Source organism: Petromyzon marinus, chromosome 20 (assembly GCF_048934315.1).
Source record: "Petromyzon marinus isolate PM22_M1 ecotype Great Lakes invasive population chromosome 20, UKy_Petmar_22M1.pri1.0, whole genome shotgun sequence".
NCBI lineage: Eukaryota > Metazoa > Chordata > Hyperoartia > Petromyzontiformes > Petromyzontidae > Petromyzon > Petromyzon marinus.
Genome location: NC_133686.1, coordinates 6,455,669 through 6,479,495, shown reverse-complemented (window position 1 = coordinate 6,479,495; position 23,827 = coordinate 6,455,669). Strand labels below are relative to the sequence as shown.

At 49.1% G+C, this 23,827-nt stretch overlaps 1 protein-coding gene across 1 annotated transcript; it reads left to right on the top strand.

The window, feature by feature from the left end:
* The first annotated feature begins 1,213 nt into the window (after positions 1 to 1,213).
* On the top strand, positions 1,214 to 23,201 carry LOC116944162 (zinc finger protein ZFPM1-like). The gene is made up of 2 exons (XM_032957650.2): positions 1,214 to 2,194; positions 17,725 to 23,201. Exons 1-2 carry the CDS (start codon positions 1,903 to 1,905, stop codon positions 19,854 to 19,856), a joined length of 2,424 nt encoding a protein of 807 aa, XP_032813541.2. The 5' UTR covers positions 1,214 to 1,902; the 3' UTR covers positions 19,857 to 23,201.
* Positions 23,202 to 23,827: the final 626 nt, after the last annotated feature.

Genomic DNA, 23,827 nt, shown 5'->3' with positions numbered 1-23,827 from the left:
CCTAGAGATCTCGTCAGATATCAGAAGGTTAAGCCTGGAGGGTGCTCGGATGAGTGACCACCATGCATAAGTGGTTGCGTGGTTACGTGGAGGGCAGCAGAGGGCAGTGTAGCAAAAAAACATTGTTGTACTGTAGCTTCTATGCTCCCGTGTCTATTACTCCCTGTCGTTACCAACCAGCATTGACCAAAGTGGTGAAGTATAGTTAATTAGCCATCACGACCCAGGCAGGCGTGGATTGACAATAGGGGCTATGCATACACACGGTATAATGGCGCCATCTTCTCGTGATCCATCAACCCCCCTGGCCACTGAAGATGGCATGCTCGTAGACGCGGTTGTCGTCGTGACCGATCTGTCTGTGTGCATGTCTTTGTGGGTAAGCACTTTACTCCAAACCTCACCACTTGAGTTCGATTCCGGGCCACGGTTAATATTTGCAGCCAGTGCCATCTGAACCGATACTGAGCCTCCCCTAGGCTGATTCAGCATTAAACGAGTACCTGGTGCAAGTGTGCTAAAATCAGAACTGGGGAGAGACAAAGGCGGCCGGGCGTGGTGCCGGCGGCCACAATATCCCATGTTGGACCGTGTCGACCTTCATATTGAGCTCGCTAACAGCACTTGTGCCCCATTCAGCCAGTGCAGGTTACACAGGAAATCTTCGTCTTTTTGTGTGAGTAGCCTAAGCCTGGCTTAACGGGACTTTTTTGGCTGTAAACAAAGTCTGCGTTGTTGTGGAGCGTTAAGCGTTGAGGCAAATATAAGCCAAACTGTGCCCTGTATCTCCACATTTAAATAAAAATAGCTTTAGTCCATCGCCCTATTGACCTTCCAGCCCAAAATTACCCAGCAGCAGCAGCACTTGTTTAAGCAAGCAAACTCTAGAACGGGTTCAATCTTATACTTCCCATCAGCAGAGCCATGCTTGTCAAACAAATGCTGCTGGATTAACAGATGTTATCGGCAAGGTCACAACCATGTGACATATGACTAAAATACTGTGGTTTTATTTACATCTGGAGTCACAGATTGGAGTCGTGCTTGTACATATTTGGGTTAGTTTAACACGTAGGCTTTCGCGACCAATATCATTCATAATAAAGGTTTTTGGGTTAGATCGCGTTATTTATAAATGTGTCGCAACCCTCCAACACCCGACACGGCCAATCAGCAAAAAAAGTGTCACGCTGACAAAAGACAAATAGTTCACTACTTTAGCCCACCGGTGTGTTGAAGAGTGAATCCACAACATTTACAGTTTGAGTACGACGTTTCGCTGGTAATTACATCCAGCATCATCGGGCAATTCGCCCGATGATGCTGGGTTATTTGGCTGCTATAAATTTCCGCATGCTACTCGTTGGGCTATAATGTGTGGCCAGGTAATTTCTGAAAAATAAGCTAATAGCTCAGTGGGCTCTACCTGGTCAAATAAAAGATGTTCGTTATATTCGTATATTTTTTGTGATTTGCTTACCTTTCCTTTACGTTTAACTCCTTTCATGTTTTTGGTGTTGTTTGTTGTTGTAATGTTCTTACCCGCCCCTACTGGACATCTGTGAAAAAGAGCTTTATAGCTCATCGGATTCCTCCAGCATAAATGCATTTTCTGATTCTGATACGGTATTTTATTCATTTATTCATTAATCAGCAGCATTTTGCTTAAGCGAGCAAACCCACCGCAGCCGTTTCAACCCTGTGGGTTCTCATCAGCAGAGCCAGGTTTGTTACAACAAACTCTGCTGCCCATCGTGGGGTCGTTGGAGCGGCCAACAGGCCGATGGGACGGACGAACTTGACACACGTGTGTTCGTGCGCGTACGTACTACACAAAGCACTTTGTTGTGTGTCGGGCTGGAGGATGGGAGGCTGTAACGTGGGTTTGGGCGGTGCTACGGGATGAGAAAAGGCGGGTCCAGACTGCGCGTATCAGCTGTGTTGAGCCACAACGAGGCCGGAGCGCGGGGCAGCCGGAGAGGCAGACCGCAGGGAGAGACGACGAGAGAGGGGGGGGGACAGGCGAAGGCGTCCGAGCTCACGGACTCTCTCGAGCGAGGTCCCCCTCGTCTCATCACGACTGCCCCCCCCCCACCCTACTCCTCCTCGTCCCGTCGTCTCACCTCTTCACACCACCTCCCCCCACGCCTGACAATGTCTCGTCGCAAGCAAAGTCGACCTCGTCACATCGAGCGTGAGTGTCCTGGGAGGGCGAGCCGGGGGTTGACAGTGGCTGCCCGGGGGTGGTCGAGTTGTAAGACGCGTGTTGTTCTGTTCGTGAGTGTGCGCGTGTTGGGTTGCCGTTGTGTGTTGGTGTGTGAGTGTGCGCGTGTTGTCCTGTTCCTGAGTGTGTGTGCGTGTGTTGGGTTGTCGTTGTGTGTTGGTGTGTGCGCGTTTGCGTTAAAATGGGGGGAGCGGTGGTGTAGCGGTGAGCGCGCTGCGCAACGAACCCGTGCCACCCGAGTTCGGTGATGATTATCTTAACCCGTCCTGGGCCTCTCCTAGGTCGACTCGGCCTCAAGTGAGTACCCGGTTGCGGTGTTTAGTAAACATCGCCACTCGGGAGACAAAGGCGGTCGGGCGTGGCGCTTGGCCACCTTCCCCCTCGTGCCGGTAGCCTTCATCGCGAGCAACACGTGACCCAACAGTCTGTCAAAGGCTACACAGGGGGAATCTGCGGCTAAAGTGCCCTCCGAACCGGAAACTTCAATTCTATTTGCAGCCACGGACATCAGCGGCGATTATCTGAAGGGGTCCTGGGTCTCCTCTGGGTCCACTCGGCCCTAAGAAATAGTGCCCGGTGCGTAAATGCCGTGCGCTGTCCGTAAACGCTGGGGAGGCGAAGGGTGGGCACGGCGGTGGCCGTCGGTGGCCACACCGATTCCTCGTGTGCCGTGCCTGCCGCCGTGTTAATTGGTGCTGTCGAAAAGCGCTTGCCCCCCAGAAGTCTGCGTGGAGAAGGCTACAACGGGGGGGGGGGGGGGGCGGAGCACATTTTGTTTTTTGTGCTCGTAGTCGGTAGCCGAAGTTTGCCCATGGGCGAGAAAAATACTTAGTTCGCCGATGATTGGGGGGCGGTGGTCATTCATTCGTCTTCATGACGATAAGCTCGGGTGACGGTTCGAACGTTTAGGCTGATCTTGCGTCAATGAGTTTAACCCATCAGCTTCAGGGCCCTGACATGTTTTGCTCGTTTTGGGAGCTCAAATTTAATTCGTGTTGGTTTCGGGCCCTTCTAATGGCACGTTCATCATAAAGTGGGATTTGTTTTTTGTTGCTTTGAGTTCGATCGCGTAAATATAAACGCGTCGTTAAACCTTCCAGAGCATTATAATTGACAGCTATCGTGTGTGCAGCAGACCACGTGTTCAACAAAGACGACAACAACACGCTACGTAATCGGGATGCTCATTTATCACACAAACACAATACCCTGCTAATCGTCTTCCGCTGCAGTTGTAATTGGTATACATCGAATATAATTTGTACGTAAAGTCGCCCCTATCCCAATGAGAAGGATAATCGGTGAGGTCGATAAAGCGATACCACTTTGTTGAAAGTTAAGCGATAGACATTTTTAAGTCTTTGTTTTTGAAACCGTTGTTATGGAGTTCCGCGTCATTTACCGAGTGGGATTATTGCCTCTTTTAAAACAACACTGTCACGCGAGACTAATAGAATCCTTAAATTGCATTACGACCAGGAATAAATCGAATCGTTCCACCGATATAAATTATAATAGTGTGCAGCGTTTCTGTTTAATCCACGGCTGGATGAAGTCTTTCCCCACCGCTGCATCGATGACATGGCTTGTTTGTCCATACTTCATACCTGTCAACCCATACGGTTTACCCATATTGTTGTACAGGGACATTGAGTTTTCAGGTCCATACGGCGTACAGCCATTTCAATACGGGGGGAAAAAATATTGTCTTTATTTGTTTGCATTTCTCCATTGTGACGGGACTTTGTAGGATAAACGCTGCGATTATTAGCGCACGGGTTGAGTCAACCAATGGGATGCCCAGGACAGGTTCAGACAATCGTCACTGGTGTTGGCCGTGAGCGGGAATCGAACTCGGGTGGCAGGGGTTCGTAGTGCAGCGCGCTCACCACTGCACCACCGCTTACCCATCAGCTTCAGGGCCGTACATTTTTGGGAGCCCAAATTCGAATAATGTTGGTTTATGGCCCTTCTCGAGCATTAGCCACGGCTGCATACACACACGCGCGCGCCTCCACCACTCTCGTAGCCTCGTGGGATCCACGGCGTGTGTCGCGTGCTGAGTATTTTTGGGACCCAAAACTATTCGTCTTATCTGTGATGCGATCAGCGTTCTGTGAAGCAAACGCGCAGCGAACCCAACCCCATGCAGGTCTCTTGCACGCGTCCTCGGAATCGCGCGTGTGGCGGTGGCACGAACTAAACCTTGATGCCGGAAGGACCGGTTGCTTGGGTTCAGTGGGCGTCCCAAGCGACCCGCGCTCTCAGAGTGAACTAATACCATTACAGACGTAGGACCCATTCGTCAAGTCCATGCGCGTGTTCTTTGACCATAATTCGCTAGGTGCGGGTGGGTACAGGCAGCTGGGAGCGTCGACGTGGGAGCATAGAAGTACCGTGCAACATAATGTCTTTTTTTTCTGTCCTGCCCAACAACGTGGCCCCACGGCCTATAACATATGTTACGTGTGGTGATGACCCATGTAAGTGTCAAACAATAACCACATGAGTGCAACTTCAATCCACCTGTTCAAATTAAAACAATGCGTTTTATTCCATCGGCCTATTGTTGCACTTCCCGACTAAATAAACACTGCTGGCTGTTATGCTCTTAGTGAGAGCACGCCGTTCTCACGATGGGCCCGTTAACTGTTGCATGGTACCCGTATCTCATTGTGCTGTGGATTTTTCGGCAACAGACACTGAGTTGCTATCGAAGAGGGTGGCAGGGGGGCGTCGCGTTGACTTCTGGCTGAGCAAGTAAATGTCGATTGATCGCTTCTTACACTCACCGTGCATTGCATGTATTCGAGAAACAAAACTATCAGCGAATTCGTCAATAACATTGTGGTCTTAAATAAAAATGTATATAACAAGTGACGTTTCGGGCAATGGGCCTTCCACACAGCATATATGTGATCGGGGTAGAGGGAGTGGTCTCTATGTGCCGTGAAAAAAGGTGGGCCATTTTATTATTATAATTTTTCCTTTTAAGGCCACGTTTTTTGAGCAATGTTTTGAGACTCTTTGCTAATTGTGCACCACTACCAAAGCAGCAACATCACCAAAAAAAGTGTCAAATTTTTCATAAATTTGAATCGAATATTAATATAATCACAAACGTATGCAAATTGTTATACGCCAAGTACGCAATTGTTTCATTGAGGCTCGTTAAACGAAGGGGAGAGCACATACGAGGTGGAACATTCCAGACGGAAACGAGAAAAAAAATCGACGGTTGAATCGAATCATAACCCAGAAATCAACGCTCGTCATAACTGATCGCCACCCTTCCTGATACAAAATAGTCGCGAGCCTCGTCTGCATGTCTACCCCGAATATACATAACGCAGATAGTTAAGCGGCGGACAATAGGTCTCCTTCACATATCTGTCTCTCCACGTAAAAAAATTCATACACAACCTCATCGCCCAACGGTCTTCTGGGAGTGCTTCATTTCAGCAGAGTATTATTATTATTATTGATTCCGTACAAACAAAACTCTGGGCCGATTTCGACACAGTCTAATCATCACTGCCAGATGTTCAATCAATGCTGGTGAACTGCCAGATGCCATACGCAAGGGCCCTCTCTTTTTTAGACATGGGTCCCTAGTTCGACCCAAAATGATATCATTCATAATAACGTTAAATACCTTACCAAAATAATTCATTAGCACCTTTCTAAATGATTGTTAAACATACGGAGCTTATCGTGAGCAGCTTTCTCATATGATTCAGTTGCCAAGTTCTCTGAGCTAAACAGCCTTAGACATTCATTCAGTGTGCCCCCCCCCCCCCCCCATGTACCTAGCCTGGCACAAGCGAGTAGGACATGCCCACAAACTCTGTACACGTCACATAATATGCACAAGTGAGTGATGTGGCAGATAGTGGTGTCTTGTTGTTACTGTTTGTGTATGCATAGGGTATCTGTGGCATTTGCTGAATCTTTTATAGGTCTGACCATGATGTTTGTTTGAATACGGTGGCTTTGTGTGCTGTGTATATGGTGTGTGTGTGTACATTGTGTACAGTGTCAGGTATGAATGTGCTGTGGTCAAGGTTGTTAGTAATATGTATTGCTGTGTGTGTGTGCCAGGGTTTGAATGTGCAGTGTTTACATGGAATGTATCAATGTCTACACGGGGTGTGTCATTTCTCTATGTTGCTGCATGTACACTACGAACTCAGCTGTGGATGTGCCATCTACATTGCACAGTATGTGCGTCTGTGCGATATGCACACGAAAAGTATGCGTGTGTGCTATCTGGAGGTGTTATCTGGTGCGGAGGTGTGTGTGTGTGTTTGCTACATGCGCACTAGATTAGTCCGAATGTATCGGACTTGACGTGTGTGCATGCCACGTGTACACGGCGTATGTGTTATCGTGTACAGTGATCGTTAGCATACTTCACGTGATCAGTTTACCACGTTAACACGAGGGGTTGAGTACATTTGGTACGTGTACTTGTAGGGCGTGGTGTGTTTGTGTGTAAACACACAGTAGGTACACACACATACTGGGTACACTCACACACACACTAGGTACACTCACACACACTGGGTACACACACACTGGATACACTCACACACACACTGGGTACATACACACTGGGTACACACACTGGGTACACTCACACACACACTGGGTACACACACACACTGGGTACACTCACGCACACACTAGGTACACACACACACTGGGTACACACACACACACACTGGGTACACACACACTCTGGGTACACTCACACTGGGTACACTCATACTGGGTACACACACACTGGGTACACACACACACACTGGGTACACACACACACACTGGGTACACACACACTGGGTACACACACTGGATACACTCACACACACACTGGGTACACACACACACTGGGTACACTCACACACTGGGTACACACACACACTGGGTACACACACACACTGGGTACACTCATACTGGGTACACACACACTGGGCACACATACTGGGTACACACACACACACTGGGTACACACACACACACTGGGTACACACACACACACACTGGGTACACACACGCAGAGAGAGAGAGAGGGGGGATGGTGGGAGCCGGCGGGGCGCGTGCGTATCGCCTCTCATCTCCCCGGGCACGCCGCGATGGACGGAGATGGATCAGGCGAGAGATACGGAGGGGAGATGCCGGGGCGTGCGATGGGGAGCGGCAGATAACGCGGGCGGCACGGACGCGGCCCCAGCCAGATGGAACCGATTTGCGGGCTCCTCAATTTCCTCGCTCTCTGCCTGTGCGTTACTGTGTCTGTGTGTGACTGTTCGTGCGTTACTGTGTCTGTGTGTGACTGTTCGTGCGTTACTGTGTATGTGTATGTGACTGTGCGTTACTGTGTCTGTGTGTGACTGTTCGTGCGTTACTGTGTATGTGACTGTGCGTTACTGTGTCTGTGTGTGACTGTTCGTGCGTTACTGTGTCTGTGTGACTGTTCGTGCGTTACTGTGTCTGTGTATGTGACTGTGCGTTACTGTGTCTGTGTGTGACTGTTTGTGCGTTACTGTGTCTGTGTGTGACTGTGCGTTACTGTGTCTGTGTGTGACTGTTCGTGCGTTACTGTGTATGTGACTGTTCGTGCGTTACTGTGTCTGTGTGTGACTGTGCGTTACTGTGTCTGTGTGTGACTGTTCGTACGTTACTGTGTCTGTGTGTGACTGTTCGTGCGTTACTGTGTCTGTGTGTGACTGTTCGTGCGTTACTGTGTCTGTGTATGTGACTGTGCGTTACTGTGTCTGTGTGTGTAACTGTTCGTGCGTTACTGTGTCTGTGTATGTGACTGTGCGTTACTGTGTCTGTGTGTGACTGTTCGTGCGTTACTGTGTCTGTGTGTGACTGTTCGTGCGTTACTGTGTCTGTGTGTGACTGTGCGTTACTGTGTCTGTGTGTGACTTTTAGTGCGACTGTCGCTCTGTGGCTGCTTTGCATGGGTTGGTGTTACTGTGCGTGTGTGAGTGCACGCGCGTTTATGTGCGTCACACTATGCCTCTGTGTGTGTGACACTAAGCCTGTGTGTGACACTAAGCCTGTGTGTGTGACACTATGCCTGTGTGTGTGACACTATGCCTGTGTGTGTGTGACACTATGTGTGTGTGTGACACTATGCCTGTGTGTGTAGCTATGTGGTGGCGCGGTGGTCAATAACAGTGGAGAATATTTGAACCGGTCCTGGGCCTCCCCTAGGTTGACTCGGCATTCAGAGAGTATCTAGGGAGACAAAAGCAGCCAGGCGTGGTGTTGACTTCCCACCCCCTCGTGTGCCATGCCAGTCTTCATAGGTGCTCGCTAACAGCACTTGCCCCGAGAGCCTGTTCAGGCGAAACGGGGGATCTTTGTGCGTTTCTCGGTGTATGGGAGTGGTGGCTTGGCAAACACTAAAACTAAAAATTAAACTAAACATGACATCAGAGGGGTTGGCCATGTGCCAAGGGGTTATGATTCATGTCAGTGGGAAGAGCAAGTAATAGTCGTGTTGACCAGTTGATTATCGTTAGGGTCAATGTGAGGGATAGTGTCCGTGTGAGGTTCGTTAGATGTAGGATCAGTGGGAGAGCTTGTGTGTACGAGTGGCTGATGGCTAATTGATAAGGGATAGATCGGCAGGAAGGCTTACTACTAGTGGCTGGCCAGATAGTTGGTTCTGGTTCGGATCAGAGATGGGCTAATGCTAGTGGCTGATGGGCAACTTCGTAAGGGTTATGTAAATGAAAGGGCTAGTCCTTACGGTTAATGGGATAATGGATTAGGGTTCAGTAGGGGGGTTGGGGATAGGATTTGGGTGAGTAGTGTGTATGTTTAGATATTGTATTTTGCCCTCAAATCGTTTGCCCTCCTCCCTGTTTCTGTGTGTGACCTTTTCAGATGTTGACAGCGCAGTGGTTCACGCAATGCGCTATGAACCCAGCCTCCCGGGGTTCAATTCCCAATCGTAGCTGATAGCAGCAGCAAGCGGTGCTAGAACAACAACAACAAAAAACACTCCTTAGCCTCACACGCGTCAACTCAGCCTTAAATGAGTACCTGATGCATTGTTTAAACAGCACAGGGGAGACAAAAGCAGCTGCGCGTGGTGCTGATAACATTATCCCATCAAGTTCCCGTACTGTCCTTAATAGGTGCTCGCTAACGTCCACCAACATTTTAAAGGTTCAATGGGGATTTTGGTCATTAATATTTTCCATTGTGCGTTTCCTTTCCAAGAATTCTAATAACCACACTTCTTACACAACAGCGTTCTTCAACTATATTTCCCAGCAGGCCACGCTAAAATCGGCATGTGCTGGGGGCCTACGCGACGTCACGTGCTGTGTGACTGGCATCGTGTCATCATGACATCTACACACGTGGCCACGAATGTTGTACGTACCTCTTGTCTCCAGGTCTCTCATCTCTCGCGTCTTATCTCTCTTTTCATCTCGCCAATCTTTATCTCCTGTCTGCAGCCCCCTCATCTCCGTCTCTTGTTTGTCTCTCTTTCATCTCGCTAATCTGTATTATCTTCACGTCTCGGCGGGCCAAGCAGCCAGAGCTCGGCGGGCCACTCCAAGAGGCTTCATGGGCCAGATGTGACCAGATATTCAACATTGTTTTTTTTTATTATCGTGCTTGTTGAGTCAAGAAAGCCGTACAGTCAAACAACTGTTCCGCAGCAGGGTCCAGTAGGGGGCGATGATTGCTGTGTGTAATCTAAATTGAGTAATTAGCAGGACATTTTTCAAATTAGTCACATTTGAAAAGTGACCCCAGCACACATATTTTTTCCATAGCCTTTGCGAACGATGTTACGGGATCTTTAACGTCCACTGTGAAGCAGACATCGCGTAGTATTCTTACGGTTAAAACGGATCACCGCAGTAATAACCGGGGCGGTCGTTGGATCTGAATCGCGAACCCTTGCAACAAACAGCCGAACGCACCAAAGCCACACAAACCGCCCTACTGGGCCATAAATTTCAGCGCTGCAATCGGTTACGAGCGAGGCTACGAGGTGGTGTACACACGACGTAATACAGCAAGTAAGTTTTGCCGTCTATTTTCTACAAAGTATCGTATTTCAAATATGTAACGATTGTATCTACGTGCTCTAGTTTCTAGAATCATGCAAAAAAAAACCCCAACACATTTCATTCAGCACCCTTTTAGTTTCAGTTGAGGATTTTTTCTTTTCTAAAAGGTTACTAATGTAATAAGTAAATTTTATATGATTGTCCCTACCCCTAAGTTCACAGTAGTTATGTGATCATCACGACGAGGCTTCAAGTGGCGATCTTTTGTGCTAAATTAGTTTAGAAAATCAACGTGGCAGATAAAAACATCGTAAGAAAAAACAATAATATTTTACAATCGCTCTGTCAATCTTCTGTGGAATAAAACCTTGTTTCCCATTCTATATCGATTGTGGGGGTTGCTTGCCCGTACTTCACCACCCTGGTCAGTGCGAGTTAGTTGGTGAAGGGGGGCTCAACTCAGCTTAGCTTCCGAGAGCTGATGACAACGGGCGCATTCCAGGTGACGTGGCACGCAACAGAGGGCAGGGCAGCAATATCCATTGTTGTGCCGTACCTAAATTACCCCCGCATTCATGCGGTCGTGTAACCAACCCACTCTGGCCAGCCAGTGCGAGTCAAATAACCCCCCACGATAGAGCACAGCATGGAGAGCCTCTCGTCCAGCAGTGGATTGCCAACAGGGCTTTGACAATAGGATCTGTCAATCACGTCACCTCCGCATCATCTTGGATACGAACAGCGGGCATGCATTTAGAACACAACGAATGAGAATACGGGGAATGTTATAACTCATGTGAGTCGAGACACTCCTCCTAACACGCCACATTGCACACACGGTCACAGGTGAGCCTCGGTTTACTCTGTTAGGTTGTTCTGTTAGCGCTGCTGCCTATCCCGCTATGTAGATTAAGTGAAGATGAATATGTCCTTAACTCACTGCCACCGACGTTCCCTCTGAATAAATCCAGCTCTCTCGCTCGGTTTACAAGCAGCGTCAACAGAACACGCATGCATGCACACACGCGCGCCCTTGTATTGAATTACACTTCTATACTCTTGAAATGCACGCATTTTTTTTCACTTGTCAATGTCATTTCATAAGAACTGTACCTTTCGTAACGATTGCAAAGATAAAACATTTTGTCTGGCACACGAGCTCGTACAACGACCTACGCGACGTTATTTTTTTTATGGACGCAGATATGGTCTTGTGTAATAATGCCGCAGCCCTTTGCCTTTCATCAGTCCACTGCTGGATGAAGGTGTCTCTACGCCGTGTTGATCATAGGGGCTATGTGAATGTATTTCATCGTGCTGGTCAGTAGCGCAGATTGGTGGTACAGGAGGTGGAGGGGACCGAAGCCTGATTCAGATATTCCCCCCCCACCTTGTACGTTAATTGTGTTGGGAAGGGCACTAAGGTTGCCAGGTCCATGGTGCATTGTGTGTGCTGACTACCTGGTCACTACTCCACCACAGATACTGCACAGTCATATAGAAATATCCTCATTGTCGTTAATATCATATTTACAGGGTCAGTAAAATAGGTAACACATTGTGGAGCTCTGCCTTTTCGTGGTAAGTCAACAGTGGGTGTCCTCTGGTCAGCATTGGTCCCTGTAATAGTAATGTGGAATTTCCATTATTGGTTGGAGACACCCCCACCCCCCCGCCCCCGTCGAGAAAGGAGATAAGCGCTGGCCGAGGCTCATCTGGTCACGGGGCACTTTTGACTCCCGAAAATGCGTTCCGTTGATATTTTTGGACCGATCACACCCGTGGCGAGCTTCCTTAAAAATGCGATACATCACTGTAATCGAGCATAATCGCGCCTCCTTCATGCGTTCGTACGTATGAAAAATCCCATATGGACATTCCTCAAGTGAAATCGCCCAGAAGGCGCCTGATTTCATCAGATCTCAGCAGAGTTGAGCCTGGATAGCGCTTGGCTGGGTGACCACCATGCACACACAAGTTGTGTGTAATAGGCCACTCTTGGAGTGTAGGGAGCTGCAGCAAAAGCCATCGCTGTAATTTGCGTCGATGCTCCCTCCCTGCCTTCACCGCCCTGCCATCACTAGCGTGGTGACCAGGGCCGGATTAAGGTTATGAGGACTCTTAAGTCTGATAGGAGGAAAGGGCCTAAGTGTGTATTACATATTGCAAACAAAATTCTGAAGTCATCAAATCTATTTGTCTTTGGAAAATTAACATATTTTCGACTCAAGGTAAATTCATCAAACATAAATCATTCACTGCACTAATTTCTTTAAATATTTTGTTTTATCTCTAACAGTGGCAAAGTCACGAATAATGTCATCATGATTCAAAGACAACATTTTTTTTCCGATAGCCGCGCTACCGTCGCTCAGCTGTTACTTCAATGTGGAACGGAGGGCCCTCATATTCGCCTAATGGGTTAATCCGGCCCTTGTGGTGACGTGTGGTCATGTAATCCACACGACCCGCACAGCATGGAAGAGGGCAGTGGGTCGACAAAAGGGTTGCACATGGACAAGGGCACGCAGAGACACTCCTGTTCCGTTGACCACTGCCTTGCAAATCAAAACAAAACAGACAAAAAAAAACAAGTAGTGCCAAAGTAGAAAAAAAAATCTACTCTGCTTCATCTTTCTGCGCCGTCTCTCCGACAACAGAGGCTCTGGCAGCATGAAAAGGACCGTTCAAGCGGCCCCATTAATTTGCACCGATGCCAGGGCAGATAAGCGAGCCCCAGATAGAAACGATGCCACGGTAAAAAAAAATGGGGAAGGGGCCTCCGGGGGCGGCAAAAATCCGCGGAAGCACCCGCCCGACCGCAACCTCCCCTCCGACAAATGCAGCTGAGAATTCGGACAACCGTCCGATGTTTTCATTTCGGGTTTCACCATGCGGCTGTTCTGCATGATTGTCCGACGTTTCGTTCCACGGCTTGGTAGCTTCTTAATGAAATGAGTGAAAAAGAGCTCCCAGCGAATTGCGCACACATTGGACAGCTGTGCAGCACAACCACGAACACCTCCACGGTAATTCGGATGACTAGTCAGTGCTTGCAACTGGCCCATTATTATTTTCATGGGCCAGAAGAGACATTTGTAAACAACTGTGGTAAATTGCCCGCTATGTCCCCGATCTTGTCAGATCTCAGAAGCAGGGTTGGGCCCGGGTAGTGCTGAGTTTGGTGACCACAATGCACAATCGGGTGTTAGAGGTTGGTGGGGCTACTTCCTGGGCACAAAATGGCAGTGGTAACATTTAATGTTGTACCGTACTATACCCCAACTTCTGTGTTCCCTGCCTTGACCAATCTCCAATCTGCACTGGCCAACGAGGCAAAAGTTTGGTCATGTAATCCTCCGCAACCTGAATTGCATGGGGGGAAACTCTCATCCGGCAGTGGATTGGCGAAATAGGCTTCTACATGAGGTACAAAAACTTGAGTGGCCTTCATTTCTTCAGAGGAAGAGCGAGTCCAAACAGAGAGCTCTTCTCTTACATGCGTTTGAAGCTTCATTCGTGAGACAATCAGACATTATCTCTCATGCGTGCATTGTTAAAAACAAAACAATATATTTCGTGCGATTTTAAGTGTAAAATTAAATCCCCCCCCCAAATGTATGTCAAATATTTTAACATTATTTCATAGCAGTCTTGTAACTCGTATCAGCCCCCACTGGGCAGGATGTACGAGAGGGTCATGTTCGCTACTTGGAGTGTTCTTTGGACTTCATTGGATCGAAGTTGTAGTATCACGTCAGTGAAGTGACGTCACAGTGACCGCTACGAGTGCCGTAATGATGCACTCGACCGTAACGTTCATTGTAATGTTCATCTGATCCTCCTGTGAACGAACGTTCTAACTGTTGTGGGACTCTCCCGGGACAACCCAGTCAACGTGGATTGTCGAGCCGACGTTGGCCCAATGTTGGTCCAAAGTTCGGCCGTCGGTGTCAACGTCGGGGACCAACGTTGGTCCACTGTTGGTCCAACAGTTCTCACCGCATGCCAACGTTGGCCCGACGTTGCGTGTTTACTGGGAAACAGCTTAGGTGCGTGGCAACCGCAGATGTTTCTCGGGTTGCACTCTCCTTAAAAAGAAATTCAAGATGTTTGTTGATCCACGCGTAACTCAAGAGCCAAACGTCGTAAAGGGTGCAATCCACCAAATAAACATCACCCAAAAAAATAACCCCCTTCCAAAATGCAAGTTCATTTTTGGTTCGTGAGGGCTTCACCTGACCTGGAGAGCAGACAGAACAAACCGCGCAGTGACCACCTCCTGACTGCCACGTGCGAATGAAATAGCTAAATATATTGAAAGAATACCATAGAGTGAGCAACAGTAGATGTTTAGATAAGGTGAAACGAGAAAGAGAGTGGGGACTTGGAACAGGGTTGATGGTTTGAGAAAATAATAATTACGACGATCACAGTGATTATGATGGTCAAATCGAGGACATGAACATTCCTTGATGAGAAAGTCGTCTTGCAAGTCGCCCAGTAAGACGCTCGCCGCCTCTGCCGCGGATTTAAACAGCCCCCCCCCCCTCGGAGACGCAGCCAATCAGCACGCGGAATTAGCATTCAAATTCCTCTCGCGGAGCCTGCAGGCCTCTGATAATCCACGATCCAGTTTGATCCCCGGTGGTGATAACAGGCGGGGAGCGCTTCAAGCTGCGACTGCAGCCCTGTCTGCGTGGCCGTGCAGATAATGGCTGATAAATCACGAGGCATTAGTCACACTTTATGCCCCCGGCCAGCTTTTTCCTTATGCATATTTTTTTTGGCGGGGGTGGATTTAGGGATTTGGAATCGGTTGAAGGGGTGGTAGTGGTGGTGGTGATGGTGGGAGTTAGAGAAGAGCTCATTTCGAGTCATGTTCCATTTTATGTTGATATTATTGTTGGGTTTTTTTTTTACAAATCATTGTAAAAGATCGCGGAAGGTCCCGAATTTCCTGAAATCTATCGCCGCCCTGATAGAGAGCACAGATACGGAGCGAGCAAGGGATGCTCGGTGTTAATGTGCCTTGTGGTGGGCGGGGGTGGCTTAACCTGCCCCGGGACCCACAAAGGAGAGTTGAACCGTAGGTTATTGTTGGCTGTGACTGAATTTCTACATATATTTCTCTCTATGTATATATACACACACAGGTCAACTTTTTACACACACAAGGTCAATAACCAGTGGTGTGCCATCCTGCCCGGGGGTGTGGTGGCTAATCATGCCTATAATCCAGCACTGCGGAGGAAAGGGTTGATGGGTCACACACATGCAGGGAAACTACTTTCCCAAGAGCATTGAAGTACCATACCCTAGCTTGTCAGGAAAAGGTGGTACAGCAAAAATTGGGGGCTCCACCCATTCCATCTGTATGGGATAGAGTGTTTCCCCATAGCACATGTGGGTTTTCTCCGGGTTCTCTGGTTTTCACCATTGATTGGCTGATAACGCCTTAATATATAGATGAACGCACAGCTTGGGCAATTGTAAACTATACTATGAATATCTTATTTTTTAACAGGTAAGGCCCATTGAGCTATATAGCTCTTTTTCAGAAGCGACCTGGCCACAAATAATAGCTCAACGCAGTGGTTCATCATGTGGAAATGTATCGCATCCAAATACTCTGAATGCATTTTTTTTTATATATACAGAGGGGAAAACCCCACGTGACCACGGGGAAAACATGCACATTCCAAATATACAGGAGTCAGGGTCGGGATCGAACCCACGACCTCTTGTATACCAGTTGAGGTAGTTAACATATGGCCACCGTGGCGCCCCAATTGTTGACGCCGACTCACCACGTGGCTGCCTTCCCACGTGTCTGTGGTCCCTCGTGCCTCGGAGTTTGTCTCCGTCTTCGAGAACGAGCGAATGCTCTGTGCGTTGCAAGTCTCAATTATTATCAACTGTGAGATTAGAAAAACACATGGGTCGGATTAAAAAAAAAAACACGAATTAGAGATATCATATCATACTAACCTCGGAAAAGTGGGCTTGCACAGGACACATTGCGAGAAGGGATGATGGCCAATGGTGACCGAGTGGCAGCCAAAGAGGGAAGGCGCCCACGAGGATGACCACCGTGGAGACGAGGGAATAAGATGGATTCATGCAGGAGCGAGATGGATTACAGTATCACTAGGCCATGAGTGATGCCGATAACTTCGGGAGGCCTTCATCCAGTAGTGGATTGACTCATCGCTGTTGATGATTCACCATCTATTTAGGCACTGTACACATTTAAAAATACTTTTAAATTTTATACAAAAGAATATTTAAAAAATATATACATTTAATTTACATTGGCCAATCAGAAATTGCACTTGTAATGATGCATCGGGTTAAAATAATTCTTACACTCACAATACATGCATGTGTGCTTAAGAATCAATGACTATCTTTTTGCGTGTCGTACTCTCCCGTAATTGCATTAAATAAACCAAGTTTCCACTAGGGGCGCTAGAATTCACTGCATTGTTATATAAATATATATTCTTGTCACGGCCACCTCCTTCGGCAACTCAAATTGACCAGTGTGGTGAAGTATGGTCAAATAACGGCCATGACTGCCATAGCATGGAGAAGACCACCATCCAGCAGCGGAATGGCAAAGGGCTGTACATTGTCCTAATATATTTTCAGGGCGAAATGCTATTTACAGATGTAGCAGTTGACCGCCTGGACCGTGAGAGACATTGGCAGCACGAGAAGCCCTCTGTGCATCAGTGGATAGACAACGGATGACGACGACGACGACCATGTTTTTATTCTGAACATGACAGACGTTTGCGAGAACGAGTTCTGGTCACAGTGAAGCCTGCTGCTAATCTTTCCCAGAGATGCGAACACCCGAAACGGGAGTAAAACCTGTGCGCCTCCCGCCCGCAAGCCGTGCCCCCTCACTGCCCTGCTTGTATAATGAGCGGATTTAAATTTTCGCATTATGGCCGCGTATCTCGAATGGATCTCTTCAATCAGCGGTTCGGGGCGTGAGCGTGGGCTCTAATCTGCGCACCGCCTGCGCTCACTGTATCTCCCAGGGCCGAGTGATGAATCTGAATGGCTCGGGATCTCATCATCTCGCTCAACGATTGATTTCCAAATGCGGTGTCCAGAGTTCAAGGTCATGACTCAACTATAAAAATCAGCACCCCCCCAATTTCCCCCCCACTATAATCACAATAAAACCTGAATTGACTCTGTTCTGTCTGGAATGCCAGCTGGAGAAACAAACACTCAGACAGGGCTGCCATATCGGGCTATTTTGAGCACAACTGGATTTTTTCAAAAACTGAAATGAATTGCAATATAAAAACAACTTCATTTGCATTCGTAACTGCATTCATGTATGTAGGCACATAGCCAATCGTGCTAAATTGGAGGTGCGTATTTGGAAGGGGCGACTCTTGGTGACTTTGCATGTGTGTGCGTGTATCGCAGATGCCCTCCTGTGCTGCACCGCGTGCGGAGGCCCCGTGGCAGGGGGGGCGAGTCCCCTCCTATCCCCACGCCACCGCGACTTCTTCTGCCCCAACTGCCGCGAGACGGTCGGGCCCTCGAAACCCCCTTCTCCACCCGCACGCGAGGGGTCCCCTCAGTTGCCCCCGAAGGAGGAGCCTGAGGCTCACAATTCGCCCGCCACTGCCTTCATCAAGCGGGAGGCGGAAGAGGAGGAGAAGGCGGAAGAGGAGGAGGAGGCTGCCGACGATGAAGCCGCTGGCATGAGCGGTGAAGCGGAACCGGAAAGCGAAGGGGCGCTACGGATCAAGGAAGAGGCCCCAAGTCCCAGCGAAGCCGCCGCTTCCCCCGGTCTCCGCCATCAGATGCCGTCGCCCCAGAACTGCCCGGCTCTGCGGGTGGCCCTGTCCCCGGGGGCCCGGGAGCGTGGCACCGCCGAGGGGGGCGCCGTCTGCGTCGTCCCCCGTGGTTCCTGGGCGGCGGCCCCGGGCAGCCGCTGCACGGGCGCCGCGCCGGGCTCCTTGGCGGCCGCTGTGTACCCCACGGGCCCCACGCACTGCGTCGAGTGCAATATCAGCTTCAGCAAAGTGGACAACTACATCGTGCACAAGACGCTCTACTGCTCGTCCCGGCAGCAGCAGCACCAGCAGAAGCAGAAGCAGCAGCAGCAGCAGCAGAGGCGGCCGGAAGCAGAAGAGCGACGCAGCTCCGCTTCGGCGATCGCGAGGGAAGCGGAGGGTGCCGGCGTCGCGTCTGCGGGCACAAGCGGAGACGCAGGTCTGCTGGCGGCGCCGACCCCTGCCGCCGTGAAGATCGAGCGCGAGGGCTCGCACGGCAGCGGCCGCACGATGCAGCCGAGCGTCGCTCTGCAAGACGCCGAGCGACGCCCCGACGCTGTGCGCACCAGCTGCGCCGAGTGCCGCATCACCTTCGGCCGCCTGGAGAACTACCTCGTGCACAAGCGGCACTACTGCGCATCCCGGCACGGCCGCGCCGGCGACAGCGCCAGCGGCGGCGCCGGCAATGCCCCCGTCGCGCCGCAACGCCCGGGCCTCCCGGTCCCATGGCAGCCCGGCACGAGCGGCGCGCCAGCCGGGCAGCTGCGGCGGCGGAGTCGGCGAACGCGGTGGGCCGCGGCGAGCGCTTCACCCGGCTCGTCCACGGACGGAAGTTTGGGGAGCCCCGCTCGTTCCTCCTCCTCCTCCTCGGGGAAGGCCTCCGATGGAGAGGCGGCCGAAAGTCGGGATAGCTCGCCCGCAGCCGAAGCTGCGCCGGCAGCGAAGCGCGTTTGTGTCGACCGTGCGCCTCCGCTGCCGCCGCCTCCGCTGCCGCCGCCACCGCCGCCGCCACCGCGTCTCTCTCGGCATCCCCTTGATGACGCGAGCGCCGCCGCTGTCGCCGCTGTGCCGATGGATTTGAGCGGCCACGTCCCGCTCGGCTTCATTCACCCGGGTCAGGCGGGCCTCAGCGACTACCACAAGTGCGCGTCCTGCCAGATCGCATTCAGCCGCCTCGAGAACTACCTGGCGCACAAGCGCTACTACTGCCGCGCGACGCTGCACCGCCGGCCGCCAGGCTTGCCCGCGGCGCTCTCCGATCCGCAGCCCGCCCGTCCGCACGGCTACGGGACCCTCGACGCCGCCGCCGCCGCCGCCGCCGCCGCCGCCGCTCCCCTCCCGCGGGGTTACCAGACCCCCGGCGGAGTCCGACCACCTGACTTCTCGTCAGGGGGCGCCGGGGGCACCTCCCCAGCATATGTGGAGAAAAATGGAGGAGCGGGGACGCCACCATCCCCGAGCGCCGTGACGGTGAAGATCGAAGTCGTGGAAGAGGAGGAGGAAGAGGAGGAGGAGGATGAGAAAACGTCACCGGACGATCGCCGGTCTGCGAGCGACTCTCCTGCCGGAGGGGATGCGGAGGACTTGCCAGATTGCCCCCCGTCGGTGGGGGGAGGCGCCGCCAGCCCAGAGCGCGCCGGGGGGGGGAGCCCGGGTGTGGCGACGGCGCCGCGTGCGACGGGCAAGCACTGCCGCTCGTGCGATATCCGCTTCAGCAGCCTGTCCAACTTTGTGGCGCACAAGAGGTTCTACTGCGCCTCGCACGCCGTGCAGTAGGAATTTGGGATCATAGTATGCGTCATATATTTAATTATTGTAATAATGTACAGTCTATTGTCAATCGAGTGCTGGGTGAAGGATTCTCCCCCCGTGCCGTGTCGGTCATGAGGGTTATTTATATATGTACCTGCTCTGGTCAGTACGGGTTGGTGAATGGGGAATAACAGGACCGATTCAAATGTCGCTCACCAGCAATCAAACTCATTGGAAGAGTTTGTAGGATAATGCGCCATCCACTGGCACCACCTTTCCGCCATTGTCATTTAATCATCATTGTTATCTATCTGGATGAAGGCCTCAACAAATGCAAACACCACCTGCACACACAAGCTGATTTCATCCCTTCATCTCCGTGGTGGACATCTTTCTGGGGCGTCTTCCCTCCTGCGGCTACCACCAAATCATTGGTCTCGACCGTTGGTCGTCATTCCGTCCCACAACGTGCCCTGCCCAAGCCCATTTATTTTTATTGCCATTCAATATAATATATTTATGTTTTTATTTTATTCTCGAATCCACGTAAATAAGTTTAGAACACTTCATCATGTGAAGTGCTCGATGGGCTAAGAACCATGCCAAGTTTGTTGTCACTGTCATCTTGAAATGTTACATCATCCCAGATTTCAGTCGATGACTCATGTAGTGTAGTGTATGAATGCCAGTATTGATTCCATAATCATAATCATCGAACCAGGGTGAATGAAATGAGCACAGCCTGCATGGGGTAGCTTTTTCCTGAGGACAGACTGGGCTTCGTCATGGTAATGTGGAAATTCCAACACTGGCTCGGGACTTTAAAAGGGAGATGAATTCCACGCAATGCTAATAAGAGACAATGACCTTCATGAATTATGGGAGTTTAAACAATGTATCTGCCAAGGTTTAGTAGTTAGACGTCCCTGTATTCAATAAAACAACACTCCATACAAAACTATAATCGTCATCAGCCACGGTCAATCCACTGCTAGATGAAGGCCTCCCCAAACCATTGCTCACCCTCATGGTTCTGCACTGTACCAACAACACTACCATATAAACATCGATTACATTTTTTTAAATTCGAGAGAAAATAAGATGTAAGAATAAATAACTACAAAATGCTGCTTTATTGTTAAGTTCAATAACATTAATGTTCTGATTAAATCATTGAACCTTACCCATTACATATGTATAGGACACTACCACTCACGATATTGCATGGAGTCTTGAGTGAGAGGAGTTTTTTTCTATACAATTTATACTAATTACATGCAAAACCTATGCTCGTGTTATATTTAAGTTAATGTAGCAAACAACACTGTACAAATAACACGGGGGAAAAAACCCAATACAAGTAAGGTGGTAAAACCAGGGGTGTGATGATGCAAAGATTATATCGATTTGTAAGGCTCACAGCACACGCATTCATCGCGTTTGTGCCTGAAAAAGTAGATGTTTGTAATTTATGAAATTATATGCAAATTATATGCTGTTACATTTAGGTTCATAGAGTGAACAAGACTGTACAAACGAGAAAGAAAAAAGTATAACGTGGGATTTTGTAGCCAATACAATAATCCATTATTTGTTGCTGTAGTTTTATGCCCTACCAAGTGACCGAAATCAAAAAGCAAATACGGAGATGAAAAATAAAATACAAATGAGACGGTGAAAAGTGGACAATATAATCAATCGTGAACGATATTCTTCATTTGGTGATACAGTATTTGTAATGGTGCACAAATACCAGACGGTTAACACATTCGTAAATAACATCGCCTTAGGGCCATTGCCCGAAACGTCACCTACTCTTTTGTTAAGGCAGTTGTATTGATAAATGTGTTGGATTCTTTTAAGATAATTGTGACCGCATATCCTCACAATTAATGGAATCGCTGGCAGACACCGTGAACTTGCTAGCCTCGGTAGGTTATATTTTACACAAAAGCCATTGAAATGTGTGTTCACGGGTTACAGCTGACAGTGTACCCTGTAGGCTTCTATGTTACCCCCGTACCTCCGGTTGGCTACGTACGGTGCGAAAGAAGTTCTACATACACGTACATACATTTGCAATAAAGCACTGCGCAATGTGATGCAAAGGCATGAAACCTTACGCGTCCCACAGATGGCGCTATTGTTATAACACCGATACTTGAATAAAAAATACGTTGGCAGTGGTGCATACGCACAATTAACAACAACAAAAACTTGGCACATCGGTCGATAACAACACTGTCTCCAATTACCCACAGTGATGTATAGACCGCAAACGGCACGATTGTGACGAATGCATCGGTGCTCTCACCTTGCCTTGCAGGTCTGATGAATAGTCTCATTATTTACAGAAAGTTTTTTGTTGTTTAAATTTAACAACACGCATTATGAATTCCCGGTCATGTTTTGAGCATGCCAAAAGTGTTGGAATTCACGTGCAAAGTTCACGTTTTTCTTTAATGTAGCAACTGCCACCCACGGCCGTGACTCTATTGTTAGTGTAACGGTGGGGTTAAATGCATGCCCAGTATGAATCGGTAAATCCTATTTAAAGTCACATGAGAAGGTGCTGAGACAGGTCTCTTCCAAGGGATACCTGGAAAATTATTAAATGCAATGACGCTCCTCTGATCTGCTCTCCTATTAACCGCCCTTGTTATCAGCCGCGCCCTCTCCCCAGTGAATCGTCCATGAACCTTCCAATTAACGCGTAACATCATCATCATCACGAGCCATTGTCTATCCACTACTGCTACCATCCGTCTCCTGCACAAGAACGATCCCGTCGTTCCGATTCGTGCATCTGTTCTCTCCGTAATCCATAGGTTTAAGCGCATTAGATGAGTGAGCTGGAAGTGGAATCGAAGTCGTACGATTCATCCACATCCAATGGTTTTTCCTGCACCGAATTGACCCTGACGTATCTCAATAGCACGTGACTCATCGTGGATCCTGTTATATGTACTCAAGTACGGATGAGATGTATACCCCCCCCCCCCGAAAGCTAAAAACTGTGCGGATAAATGCAGATAGTTGAACACATTTTCCCAAGTGGCAGAAAATGTTGCCAATTATCTGCATTTATCCGCACAGCTTTTGGGAAAGAGGAGTACGGTTAAATGTGGATAAAAGCATCTGTCCATAATGCCCTTCCCATATCAGCGTCGGGCGTGAAAAATAGTCCACTACAAAGTCATTCAGCAGTGGAGAGAGAACGTTTTAAGACATTGATGTCGAATTCACAAGCACAGATACACACGGCCATGCTTGGGACTTTTAACACGTAAAATGTCCCACGTATAACGCGACGTGTGCAATGCATGACATACTGTACATAAATTGTATAATAAACATAGATGAACGGGTGCTTTGGTTGTCTTTACTGATTTTTTTTTTACATTGGATTCCATTGTATCCATATTGCAACTGGATTAAATTGTTAATCATTATTTGCGGGACTAAATCATGATTTGAAACACATTTTTTTCAACGATTGAAAGCAAAAAAGAGTGCAAGTTCATCGCTAGCAGGGCACGGGTTCACAGATTGATTCAGTCTGCCACGTGCTTTGCTTGTCGAGGACATTGTGATCTCCCGTTGTTTTTGTACGTTAATCGTTCAAATAACTTAAAATGCACAGTTCCTTCGATGGCTTCAATCTACCACGTCCTCTGCCGGTGGTGACCTCTTGGCGCCGAGTACGGATCTGAGAGCTTTTTGCTGTATAGGCTGAGTGTGAATGCAAAATCTGTAGAATAATTTTGAGAAGGCTAAGCACCCCCCCCCCCCCCCCCCCCGTTAGCCCCAGCCACCTGCCACCTATGGTGTTACAGGAATTGGGGATTAGGAATTACAACGTCTAGCTGAGCGCTTTTGGCTTCGGAGATGACTTGATTAGCTCAGTGCCTGGTTGAATACAATAAAGTACGAATAGATTAAGTACGTTCCCTTGTGCCATTTAAATCGGCACGATCGGACAAGACGATCGCTCG